This window comes from Saccopteryx bilineata, chromosome 4 (genome assembly GCF_036850765.1).
Source record: "Saccopteryx bilineata isolate mSacBil1 chromosome 4, mSacBil1_pri_phased_curated, whole genome shotgun sequence".
NCBI lineage: Eukaryota > Metazoa > Chordata > Mammalia > Chiroptera > Emballonuridae > Saccopteryx > Saccopteryx bilineata.
Window position 1 is genome coordinate 171283800 of NC_089493.1, and position 13636 is coordinate 171297435.

The 13636-nt window shown below is 45.5% G+C and overlaps 2 protein-coding genes across 2 annotated transcripts in view; one reads left to right on the forward strand and one right to left on the reverse strand.

The window, feature by feature from the left end:
* Nucleotides 1-4578, reverse strand: part of GRXCR2 (glutaredoxin and cysteine rich domain containing 2) — an 86467-nt gene extending 81889 nt beyond the window's left edge. The window contains exon 1 of the mRNA XM_066272883.1: nucleotides 4525-4578. The gene's annotated coding sequence lies outside the window, so the exon portion shown is untranslated. The remainder of the gene's footprint in view (nucleotides 1-4524) is intronic.
* A 116-nt stretch (nucleotides 4579-4694) lies between these two features.
* Nucleotides 4695-13636, forward strand: part of SH3RF2 (SH3 domain containing ring finger 2) — a 120762-nt gene continuing 111820 nt past the window's right edge. The window contains exons 1-2 of the mRNA XM_066272881.1: nucleotides 4695-4819; nucleotides 5801-6290. Coding sequence (XP_066128978.1) covers nucleotides 5907-6290 — 384 coding nt within the window. The 5' untranslated portion in view covers nucleotides 4695-4819; nucleotides 5801-5906. The remainder of the gene's footprint in view (nucleotides 4820-5800; nucleotides 6291-13636) is intronic.

The window sequence follows — 13636 nt, forward strand, 5'->3', positions numbered from 1 at the left end:
GGGAGAAAGCCTCAGCCTAGCACTAGTCTTGAAAGCCCCTCTAACATTTGCTAATCCTCCTTTCTAGCAAATTGCTCAGGCCTCACATTCAGATCTAGGCAGGCAAGAGCATTTAACCAAATTCCAGTGATGTTTTATTGTTTTAATTAAATGTGCAATTGCTTTTGCCATCAAATTGCAGCAAATGAAACTGGTTTTTCATTTACAGATGTACATCTGCCCAGACACGATTTTTTAAGAATTTATTTATTTTTGCCTGACCAGGCGGTGGCGCAGAGGATAGAGCGTCGGACTGGGATGCCGAGGACCCAGGTTTGAGACTCCGAGGTCACCAGCTTAAGCGCAGGCTCATCTGGTTTGAGCAAAGCTCACCAGCTTAGACCCAAGGTCGCTGGCTTAAGCGAGGGGTCACTTGGTCTGCTGAAGGCCCGCAGTCAGGGCACATATGAGAAAGCAATCAATGAACAACTAAGGTGTCGCAATGCGCAACAAGAAACTAATGATTGATGCTTCTCGTCTCTCCGCTCCTGTCTGTCTGTCCCTGTCTATCCCTCTCTCTGACTCTCTCTCTGTCTCTGTAAAAATAAATAAATAAAAGAAAAGAAAAAAAGAATTTATTTATTTATAAACCAGTTCAAAATTATTTATTAAGCATCAACCACATGCCAGTCACTGTGTCAGATATGAGGGATAGGGTGGTGACACGATACCTAAGTGCCTTGGTCTCTTGGACCTACAGTCTATTTGGGAGGAATTGGGCATTAAATAAATTATTATAGGTTAATTACCAAATTACAATTGTGATGACTGTTATGAAAGAGAAGGGAAAGATGATTAACTTTCTAGTCATGAGAATCAAGGAAGGCTTCCCTGAGGAAGTGGCATTTAAGCATTAAACTTACAGAGAAGGGGGTGAAGAAAACAAAGGCGTGATGAGGGGAGTGACTGGGAAGAGAGGAGGAGGACTAGTAGAACTAGAAAGTACATGACACAGAGAAAGAAGAGCATAAACAAATACCCCATGGCAGAAAAATTGAAACTGTCCTGAGTAAAGAGCAAGCCAGTGGGACTGGAGTGGGGGAGTGGTGGGGGGGACATTGGGGTAAGTCAAGGCAGGAGAGGTGGGCCGGAACCAGATCATGTCAGGCCTGTTAGATGAGAAAAAGGATTCAGATCTTATCCTGTGGTCAATGGGAAGCTACTGAAAAGTTTTGAACAGGGGAACAATATAATCAGATTTGCTTCTTTTTTTTTTTACATAAACCAAGATATACTTGTAAATACAAGCAGTAGAAGCTCATAAATGTCACACGGGTATTTTATTTTTTAAGTACAGCGTATAATCACTACGTAACAGTATAAATATAAACAGGAGTGTTGGTCGCATGGGAGCAGGGGTGGGGGGCTGAGACTGGAGTCTGGGAAGGCATGCATAAGTCACCTTTCTGTTTGTTTTTGAGGACTAGATGTTCATCTGATTTGACGCCAAGGTAGCATTTGGGTAAGCCAGGATAAAATCCCCATTTAAAACTCTCCTCCTTCTGCAGAAGCTTCAAAAGAAAATTTCTCCTCAAGTTTCCACCAAGACTAACCTCATATGTGGGTGGTGTTGGGGACCACCTACAAGGTGTGATTTGAGAGGGGCTGAAAGACCACTCCTGGTCAGTGTAAACTGTCTTTGTCCTCCACTAGCTTCTAAGTTTCTACCGTCACAATTCTGTTCTGCTGCATCTTCCATCAGTGGCCAGATACGCCAGCACAGAGCAGCCCACTGAATCTATCCTGCTTTCTTGGGACAGAACTGGACTTTTTAGTGTTTTCTCAGGGATGGGAGGGTTTGAAGCTTTTTGAGACCACTGATCAGTTAGGGCATGGTGGGGCCATTAGACTGGGCAGGTTACAGAGAGTAACAGTCAGCCTGATCAGTTGGTGGTGCAGTGGATAGATCATCAGCCTGGAATGCTGAGGACCTACGTTTGAAACCCCGAGGTTGCCAGCTTGAGTGCGGGTTCACCAGCTTGAGCATGGGATCATAGGTATAACCTCATGGTTGCTGGCTTGAAGCCCATGGTTGTTGGCTTGAGCAAGGGGTCACTGGCTCAGCTGGAGCCAGCCCCATGGTCAAGGTACATATGAGAAAGTAATCAATGAACAACTAAAGTGCCATAACTATGACTTGATGTTTCTTATCTCTCTCCCTTCCAGTCTGTCTGTCCCTGTCTGCCACCCCCCCCCAAAAAAAAGAGTCAAAGTAGCCCAAGTTCCTTTGACTTCATTACTGTTTTGAGCTGACCCAGGGATCAGTTGGTATATGCAATATGGACATCTGTATAAATGTGTGTGGATTTATACAGCAAAGGTATATGGATATGCTTATCATATATACCTGACTTTATAACATGGGAAGCCATAATGGGAAGAAACACAAGCCCTGGAATTAGACCAACCTGGGTTCAGATCGCAATCTTTGTAACCCTAGGAAAGTTACAGCGCTTATTGTACAGGGTGGTAGGGAGGATTTAGAGGTAATCTGTTTAAAGTCTTGGCACTGGTCTGTGGCATATAGTATGTGCTCCATAATATTGCTGTTAAGATTACGTGTGCATTTGTCCTTATGCAAGCATGTATGTGCATGGGCTTGGGCATCTACGGTAGCATGTTAAAGAACAAGAGAGGAAAGGAAGGAGAGGGTTGCCCACCCCCACAGCAGGATTTCAGGCACTGGAGCCGACCTCACAGAGGGTGAGGGGCCACAGGACAGCTCACAGAGGGCAGAGCTTCCAGAAAGAGAAGCAGTAAGGGACAGCAAAGGGCCTCAGACAAGAGGCTTCCCAGTGAGCATGGAATCTATAAAAGTGAAAGAGACAGGCAACAGAATGGGAAGTGATGTTGTGGAAGCTAAAAAAAAAAAAAAAAAAAAAAAAAAAAAACTCCATAAAAGGGAGATTTTCAAAAAAAGGTAAAGCATCGACCTGGAACGCTGAGGTCGCCGGTTCAAAACCCTGGGCTTGTCTGGTCAAGATACATCTGGGAGTTGATGCTTCCTGCTCTTTATCGTCCCCCCCCACCTCCCCCTAAAATGAATAAATTTTTTAAAATAATAATAAAATAAAATAAAGAGAGGATTGAAAATGGTCTCTAAAATTGAGTCATATCCAAATTAGGCCTCTAATTGGCTCCGTCCTAAAGCCCTCCCCTGTCTTGAGCTTCAGGCATGTTTTTTTTAGATCTGATATGGAAGAACTTTGAAAAATGTGAACCACCACAATCTGTTCCCAGACCTCTTGTTCCCCTCTTAAGATTTGCCCAAGGAGCTGTGTCTAAGTGCTTTCCGCATAATAAAGATATGCCATCCTCGCCTTGGCTGGATAGCTCTGCTGTTAGCACATCATCCCAAAGTGCCAAGGTTGCCAGTTCGATCCCGGTCAGGGCACACACAGGAACAGATATTCTTGTCTCTCTCCTGTTCTCTCCCTTCCTCTCTCTAAAATCAATAAAATAAACATAAAGAAGACCAGTAAACTCCTATTCTTATTAAAAAAAAAAAAAAAAAAAGCTATGCCATCTTATGTTGAGAGAAAAAGTCCAGTGAAAAGTAGCACCAGCTTCTAGTCCCCCAGTTCTGCCCTTAACTTGCTGGACAACTTCAAGGAACCTTTTGATCTCTCTGCGCACAGCTTCCTCATCTGCAGAAGAAGTTAATTGGTCAATTTGGGTCATTATCTTGTGCTTCCTGCCATAACCAGAGAAGGTGTATCTCCCTTCAAACATCTCTCCTCCCCTTAAAGCTGTATCACCATGTGACATGGTGGTTAGGAGCTCCGACCCCCTGCCTCCTGCTAGTGGTGCGGTGACTCCTGGGATGAGTTCTTTAATTTCTGTGTCTCACTTCCCTCCTTTGTAAAATGAGGGTAAAGGAGAGAGGAGTGTATCAGCGGGTAATTAAAAGGAAGAAATGAGTTAATACAGGTGAAATATTTAGAACGGTGCTCGTCACAGATAAGGGCTACTCTAGTTTTAAATGATATTACTATTATCTACTTTATTAAATACCTTTGTAATTTTACATGAAATACATTACTGTTAAATCAAGAAATAGAAGTATAAGCATTATTAGGAGCTATGAAGTCTCCAGTGGGTGGGGGGCGGGAGAGAGCTGGGACCATTGCTTTTTATTTTTTTAAAGCCCTTTTTATGCTTTGATTTTTTTTCAAGGATGTGTAAATACTATCATAACACTTTTTTTTAATTTAAAGAAATTGAACAATAAGATCACTAAAGTCCCTCTCAAATCTCTAAATTCAAGAATTGACTCTGATTTTTAAGGAGCGTACTTTTTAGATTAGGTAGCCAGTTTATCTTTGTTGTCATAGCCACCATTAATACATTTGACCTTTTCAAGGAATCCTTATAAAGGTTTAAAATAAATACAGTCACCTTCGCCTGTGTATAATTATCTGAATGCATTTCAACTTCTTGGATAGGAGAGAAGTGGAGAAAGGCAAAAATATAAACTGTAAATACCTGGCCTTCGAGGCTGATTTGTATTTCCCCGCTTTATCACCTTTTCCCAGAAATCCACTCAGTTACATAAAGGAAAGATCAGTAGCAGAAAGCGAACTCAAAACCCGCTGTGGCCGCCCAGCGGTGAAAGGGTTAACGGGGCTGGTAAGGCGATCCCTTGAAATGAGTAAGTCGAGTTGTTAAAGTTTTCAAAGCAGCGGCTTGGCTCTGGGGGAAAAGGAGGCAAGTTGGACAGAGGAGCAGAGGATCCAGAGGACAGCGCTGAGCTGAACTCAGCCGGGGTTACAAGCTCAAGGTCAGTGCCCCCCCCCCCCCCCCCGGCGCCCCCCGCGCGCCTCCCCGGCGCTGACATCTTCGGAGCGTTGTCTCAGGAAGGCGAGGCGCCATCTCTCATCCCCGTGTGCCATGTCCGCTTTGCTTCCTAGTGGGGCCACCCGCCCCCCTGCCGATCCTCCGGGCTGCTGCCTTCACCCACGCCTGGGCTGGTCAGGGACACTGCACCTATTCCTGGGAGACTTTTCGAAACTGGAGACTTCTTTTCAGACATCCAAAAGGAAACTTTCTGTAACAGGAACACACACACACTCACATACACGTGCACACGCACACCTGTATACTCTGCCCTATCTTGGTATTTGCACAATTCAGAATTTCTGCTTCAGTTGAAACTGAGAACAATTGCCAAAGTAAACAGGCTGCTTGACTCGATCTTGGGAAAGGAATATTGTCTCTATGGCTATGGCCTCTGTCTTTGAAAACGGCTCTGTAGTAGAAGCTTTCCTTGTGCCTTGCTTGAACAAAACGAAGGGGGGAGATGCAGTGCGAAGGCAATAATATTTCTGCATCTGCCCTTATCCACATCAGCTTATCTGTGTGTGCTACAGATGACAAACTTAGACCTAGGGAAGAACGCTTTGCTTTGAGAATTGAGACTGGCCTTCTGGAGGGGTCGAGGACCCCCTTCGAGCCCTGGCTGGGAGAGGGAGCGGGCATGCCACTCGGACAGGCCAGTTTCGTCTCCCTGCTCTTGCCTTGCCCACAGAGAGGAGGCAGTGAATGAGCCGCCACTGAGCTGAGTGCTCGCTCGGATCCTTTAACAGGCGGGAGTCGGGTCTCATACCTGCTAGCACTGAATCAGAATGAGTCATCTGAAACTTGGGTGCTGGCACCGAGGACTTGCAAACTGCCTAATGAGACACTGCCTCCATGTAGGTGGGACATCTCTCACAGAGCACTCACATTTTTTTTTTCCTCTCTTCCTTTCTCCTTCAAACAGGCAGAAACTGTGCCGCTCTCAAGAGACCAGCTCGGCGCCCTCGGCTCAGCCGACCCTACCATGTGGACTCTGCCCCTCTGGGTCTGGACTGGCGTTTTAAAATAAGATGGATGATTTGATGTTACTTGATCTTCTGGAGTGCCCCGTGTGCTTTGAAAAGCTCGATGTCACAGCCAAAGTCCTCCCTTGCCAGCACACCTTCTGCAAACCATGTCTCCAGAGGATTTTCAAGGCCCACAAGGAGCTGAGGTGCCCCGAATGCAGGACCCCGGTGTTCTGCAGCATCGAGGCGCTGCCGGCCAACCTGCTGCTCGTGCGCCTGCTGGACGGTATGCGCTCGGGCTCGGGGCAGAGCCTGGGGCGAGGGGGCTCCCTCCGCCGGCCGGGCGTGCTGACCTTGCAGGACACCAGGAGAAGCAGGACTAACCCCAGGAGTCTGCCGTCCAGCCCTTTCCGGCTCGTGCCTAATATCAGGATCCACATGGATGGGGTAAGAAAGATCTCGTTTGTTCCTATTCTGTCCCCCGGAGGCTGGATTTGTGTATGCCACAGTTAGGATCTCTCTCTTTTTAGTTACCGTGCAGAAGGCGTGTTGCCAGGGTTCCCCCCCAGATAAGCTTCTGTGGGCAGTGAGCATTGTCCCGAAATCTGGTGGGATCCTGAGCCTGTCTAATCCTTCCTGGAGTTCTTCGAACTCTCAAAGCTCCCCTGTTTCTTGTGCAGAAGGTGGTCGGATAAGGAAAGCCTTCTTGATGATATTCTTTTGGTCTTTTCACTTCGTTCTGAGGCCGACCCAGGGCATGGAAAATGCATGAGGGATGGGAAAGAGACCAAACATATCCCACTGCTTGTTGCTTTGGGGATGTCTGAGAAACTTTCAAATGTCTGGTTTTGTTTGGCTTTTACCCAAATCCGCCACCCCCTACCCTCCCCCCCCCCCCCCCGTCAGAAAGTGCTATTATGATGATGTTCGTTCACAATCCGCTCAAAGCTATCAGGATGCTTGCCACCCGAAGGTCATGCAGGAGTGGAGCGGACATGTGGGTGCAGTGAGTGATAGGAAAGGCAGGGCCGAGTACAGCGGATGAGACTCCTTTAAAAAAAAAAACAAAGAATAAAACACATAAAATGCACATCAGCGGCTGCAATAAAAACACAAACGGACCCAGTAGAGCTACCGAGGATATCGCCCGGTAATGCTTTTGGTGTTTGGACAGTGCGGATCGCTCTGCAGGCACGGCCTGAGGACCTTGTCTGACCTGGCGGTGAGCCTTGTTGAGAGAAGAAGGACGTGGTCCTTGGGAGTCCAGCAGGATTATCTGCACTGTCACCCCAGAAGCCAGGGTGCCAGAGTGGACCTGGCTATCTGGAGGCCGGAGTTGTTGGCACACTTAGAAAGGGAGCTTCAACGCCGGTGGCAGAGCCCCAGGACTCCCTGCTGCGAAGAGTAGCAGTGGGTGGGAGGGTCTTCCGGATTCCTTCCCGAGGGAGAGGAACAGGCTTGTGATGTACGTTCAGAACAATTCTCTTAAAGACGGCTTGCAGGAGCTCAGCCCTCCTTAGGTTCACGCCTGTCCAGCCGCCCTGGCGGTAGGGGAGTGTGGAAACGTTCAAAAATGGGCGCAGGGAGAAGCGGGGCATCGTGCGACCTCTTCGCCACAGACTTCTTATTGCCATTGTGCTTATGTGTGTAAAACACATTCCAGGAAAGGGCTTGGTGCCCTTCATGAAGGCTCCCTGTTAGGTCTAGCCATCAGTCAGAATCCACAGGCTGGGAAAAGGCAGGGTAGGGGTCGGGGAGCCAAACGTCTCTCAAATGTGCCTTGTTTGTAGGGAATCTTACAGAGAATGGGCTCTATCTCCAGCCAGCAAATCTCCCTTTGAATGCCTAAGACCCAGCAACACCTCCCCACCCCTACTCTGCAGAGTCTGACTTGCCTCTTGGTAGAGTATCATTATTCACTAAGACCGTGTTGCCAAACTGGGAGGAGCCAAGTCCCTTATCGCCTTTGAATGTTTTTGTTCTTGTTTTCATCTTTTGCAACGTGGCTGTGTTGCTCAGAAAAGGGAGCAGTGCGTGGATGCACAGCTACTAAGTGTCTGAACCCTGGAGGCTTCCAGGCCCCTCCTGGCAGAGGGGTTGGTGGGGAGGAGAGCTGGCCATACGTAAGAGACAGCCGTTCAGATACTGCATGTCCCTGGAACTCTTTCACAGGGACTTATAACATCAGACCAACGTGCCAGTGAGGGCCCATCCCCCGAGTCCCACTGGACCAAGTCCTGTCCAGGAGGCTGAAGCACAGAACCGAGCCGATGAGGGCTGCTGCTCTCAGGCAGGACCTGATTTGGTAAAGATGGAAGAGAACAGAGCAGGCCGCCACCTCCATCCACCCATTTCCTTCATTTTCTGAGCCCACCTTTCTTGAAGTGCCTCATCTCATCCTTTTAGCCTCCCTCAATGGGGACATGAACAAACTCATTCCTGGCTGTCATTCTGCGACCTGCTCTACTCCCCAAACCCAGCTATCTCTCCCATGAGTGTGAAAGCAGTCGTGCATCCCCCAGTGCAGAGAACGGAGGGCGGTCTGGGTTGCACACTCTCTTCTGAGAGTCAGCTTGCATCCTTAGTCAAATCCTCACTGAGGAGACTTGCTCTCTTGGCCTCAGTTTACCTAATCTAGTCAACAGTCAATAATAGTCACTATCCACCTTCCTCCAGGAGAGTGTGAAAATTATCTTTGCAACGTCCTCAGGTCACCTTTGCAAATATTTGCCATGTAATGCATGTGCATTACAGGAAATGCAAGGCATCCTCATTCTCAAAGTCAAGCTTGCTGTATGACTTTGAGCAAGCCGCTTCAGTTTGCTGGGTCTCAGTGGAAATTTCTGTAAAATGGGGAAAAGTATTGTAAAAACAGAGAGCCATCATGGGGCTTAACTAATTTGTGTTTGCGACACATTCAGCCATTCCAATGCTAGAGAGATGTTCGCCTGAAATCTATGCACCCTTATTGATCAATGCCACCCCATTAAATTTCATTTCAAAATTAAAAAAAAACTAATTAGTGTTTGTAAAGCACTTTGAGATCCTCAGATGAAAGGCATTTGGAACATCATTATCCTAGTAAACCTCATTATTGACTGTTTATTGTGCCGTGCTGTGGATGAGGCATTCTACCAACACAGAAGGGGTGGTAGCCTTGCTGGAGAGTATAATGGGTATTATTACTGAACTTGAGTCTATGATGAATCCAGGCTAGGATAATACTAAGTATAAAGGACTCCTCTAAGAGGACATAAATAACATGTTGTCACAGGGTACCATTTCATAAAACACCTCTTTTGGAGGACTTGATGTTAACCTGGAACTCTGAAAGGGTTCGTTTAACTTCCTGTCCACGGGCTTTTCCAATCCAGCCAGTATGGTAAGGTGGAACCAATAGTCACACTTCATGGTGCCAGCTCAAGGTAAAAAAAATAACTCATTGTGCCTGCCCACCTAAACCCCTCCCAAGCCTATTGTGTAAAAAGAAAACTTGAGAAATGGCTGTAGGTTTCTCTGGCATGCAATTATTTCAAACCAGCAGGTAAGATCCACAGACTCCTGGGAGGCCCCTCACTGAAAATCCCCCTGGCTACTATTCCGGCCCAGATTGCAGGCAAGCCGAAAGAACTCTGCAAGCCTTCGAGAAGATTGGGGGCTCCTGATTATCTGACCTTTCTTCCTCCTCACTCTGTCGCCCTTTTAACAGTATTTCCGAATTCAGGTGGGCAGTAAAGCAGCGAAGCTATGTACTTGCGAGCTTAGCTTTGGAAAATATCAGTACTTAAATATTGCTTCTGCCCCTCAATAGTTTAGAATTTGAGTGAGTCGCTTAAACCTCAGGGCTTCCCATGCCCCATCTGTCAATCAGAGGTAGTAGTAATACCTGCCTCAGAGGGTTGTTGTGAGATATGAGTGAGATGATTCACGTCAGTTAGCTCTCAGCACAGAGACTGGCTCAGATGAAGTGCTCCATACGTGTCACTTGTTATCGTGATCGAACTGACCCAACACTTTTCATTGTAAATTAAACGCCCTCTCTCACTTCCTTAACTTTTAATTAGATGTCTTCCAGAGATGGTCCTAGGTCCCCTGATTTCTGGCTTATTTTGTCTCCAAATGATGCACGGCTGTGATTCAGATGTGTGCTTCTTCCCGGCACGTGCTGGCATGGCCGCTCACTTCAAGACCCCTTTCGGAGCGGAGTTGATTCTATGAGGAAACTTGCTAGCCAACTTCATGTCCCCACATAGCAAGCTCAGAGGAACACCAGATGTGGGGCAAGAGCCTGGTGCACTTCCCAATATTGCCCAATTCTTCATTAACTTCTCTCTTTCCTTTCCCCTGCTTCTCACTGTCCCCTGCACAAACGTTCCCGCCCTGGGTCTTGCAGGGCCGGCTTTCTCCCTTCTTTGTTAAGCATCATGCCAACCACACACATTCCTGTCTCACTTGCCCTATCTAAGCCAGAACACACCTGCCACCTCCAGCACACAGACCAGCTGGCTGTGTCCTAGAAACTTTCAGATGGTATCGCAAGCTACCGAGACGGGGGGAATGAGGTCAGAGAGCCCACGTGGGAACTGAGGCTGGGTAGAAACCAGAAGGCATCCAGCCTCGTTTCTGAGTCTCAGCTGCTGTGTCCTGAGGCAGAGCTGCGACACAGACTGCAATTTTTGCTAAGTTTGCAAGGGGACTGAAACCATCCCAAGACCCCCAAAACAGCAGGCAGGTGCCACCTGGGTCAGCGAAAACCGCACGGGGCAGGTGGGGAAAACCAGAAGGCAGGAACTGGGGTTGAGAAGTCAGGAGACACAGAGGTTCTCCAGGTTCACACACATTTGCAAACCTGTTTAAAAACCACATGGCCCCAAATTGGCTCTGCCCCCAACACCTCTTGCTGTACCTGCCTCCTAGTTAAAAGTCTCCGCCTTCTACTCCTTACTATAGTGGTTCATACTGGGATTCAATTACTTGTTAGCTTTGAGGTTATAGGCAAGTCACTTAATCCCTCCTACCTTCAGTTTTCATATTTGTATAATGGGGCTAACAATGGTGTTCATATACCATAAGGCTAGTGTAAGGTTAATGTGTGTACAAAGATTAGTACAAGTGCCTAGTACGTGATAGATGCTAATAAATTTTAGCAACAGCAAATAAAAACAGTAACAAAAGTGGAGAAACACTTCTGGCATTGAGTCTGGAGTTTTTGAACTCACTTATAAACACAACAGAAACTCCACTAAAAAATTCAGGAAAGGGAAGAGCCAAAGTAAAGGGAATTATCAAAAAGATAAAAATACTGTGATGGAAAATGGTCGTTTTCAGTGGTTGCGAGGGGTCATGGGTTGGGGGAGGATGTGACCCTAAAGGGACAGCATGAGGGAGATTTATGGGGTGATGGAACTAGTTAGTATCTTAATTGTGTGGCAGTTAAATGAATCTATATATGTGTTAAAATTCATAGAAATATATACCAAAAGGAGAAAAAAGTCAATTTTACTATATGATAGGTAATGTTTAAAATATATTTTTTTCTTTATTGATTTTAGTGAGAGAGGAAGAGAGAGAGAGAGAGAGACAGGAACATCAATCTGTCCCTGTATGTGCCCTGACCGGGGATCAAACCAACAACCTCTGTGCTTTGGGATGGTGCTCTTACCAACTAAGCTATCCAGCCAGGGCTAAATTTTTTTTTTTTAATGAAAGGGAACACTTGTACATTTCTTTTAGTATCTGCCTGATTTTCACCTCGCCTACTGATTTTCTTTCATCTCTCAGAAGGACCATGCCATCATTGAAACAACCAGGGTAATTCCTGCACGCAGAGCCCTGTCTGTTCTTAGTGAGCCATTCTTTTCCCTGCCTCAGCTTTCTCACCAGTTAAAGGTGTCTGGCCAAACAGTGACAAACAGCACAGCGCATCGCCCACGGGATGACCTACTCAGATGGGTAGGGCAGGAGGCTCTCCTTACTCAACTTCAATTATCCACCACGTGCATTAAGGGCATATCACTTAAGGAATTAGGCAATGCATATTTTTGTGTTGTTTTCATTTCCTCCTGTAAATGGTTGCCAGCCACTTGTCCCTTTATATTCTAGAGAGATTATGGAACGAGGGAAAGTGCTTGCTTAGCCCTTGACTCGAGCAGAGCATCCTCATCCATCCCCGTCCAGATGTGTTGTAATGAACATAGCTTGGGGATTATATGGGACAAGCTCAAAGACATCTCTCTTCAATGTCTATCTTCTCCTTTTCTTTCTCACTTTTAACTCATGCTTACATGTTAGACCAGACTTTCACGAAGTGTATCTATAAGCTATTAATAGATGTTTCATCAAGCTTCAGAGTAAACCGAAGATTAAAATGGAGTTAAACTTTTTTTTCTCTTTTGGCTACTAGACTTATCAGAACTTCTAGCATGAATTGTGAATGTCTAAGTGGTAGATTATAATAAGAAACGTTTTCCAAATTTCCTTGACAGCGGCACCCCAACCCCCTTTTATTAGCACCTTGAGTAATATTAACCATCCATAGAACAAATTTTGGAGAATGCTGTCTCATATTATTACAGAGATAGCTGAGAAACCAAAGGGAACCTCTGCTGTAGTTACAGACCACTGACTCATTCCAAGAAGAGCTTTACATAAGTTCTTGCTCTTAGAAGATATTTTTGGAAAACTGTTTGAAACTCATCACCACCTTCTGCAGTATTTATTTAGCTCCTATCAATAGTATCCAGCTATAGGCATCTCCACACAGGAAGGTCAAGATTCTCACCTTCCCAGAGTTTCCTGTCCAATGGTGACACCAACTAGCCAGTATAGATCTATATATGTACACATACATACATGCATACACACATGCATAAGATATATATATGTCTTTATATATGTATATATATGATACATAAGATATATATTTATATATAAATATAAATATATATATTTATATATATTTATTTACAAATATATAAAATATATATATATACACATATATATCCCTGATCTATAATCCCTTATCCATTATAAGATATATTATTTAGTTGTAGCTCTTATGGGAAAAAAGAAATACTACCATGTTAGATATTTACTGTAAGATACATCTAATTTTAAAAGCATTAAGATATGAAAAAAAGATGTGTCTTACTAAAGAGTACATATTGTCTGATTCCATATATATAAAATTCTAGAAATGGCAAAACTATAAGCTATAGTGATTTGGGGGATAATGCCATTGTGTTATGCAATGATACACAGGTTTGTCTAAATTCATCCAATTGTACATTTAAAAAGAGCACATTTGGGTACGTAAATTACAACCTAATAAAGCTCATGAAGACAGAGAAGTCTTAGACTAAAGAAAGGGAAAAAATAGGTGTTTTAATGGTCAGGAAGGACATAGTCAAAGGACATAGTCAAAGGACAGAAAGGTGGGGTCTAGTGTGGATATGTGGGTGGTAGGAAAAGTGGGACAGGATACCTCAAATAGAATGGCAGTTGGAAGAGAGAGAAGGACATAGATGGAGAAGAGACTAAATGACTGGATACTGGCTTCAAAACCACCACTAGGAAGGCACATGGCAGTCAGTCTGTAGTAAAGTCTGTCCACAGCCAAACTGGTTACATGTCATTCCATAGCCCATGGGCTGTATCTGCCTGCTGAATTCAATGCAGCCAAGCAAGGCTCCTCTGCTCCAAGCAGATGGCTGAGCCTACTGGGTAACTGAGGAGCAGTCTCCACCTCACTAGCAGGCAGACAGTCCTCCTTTGCCAGTGAAATGCTCAGTATC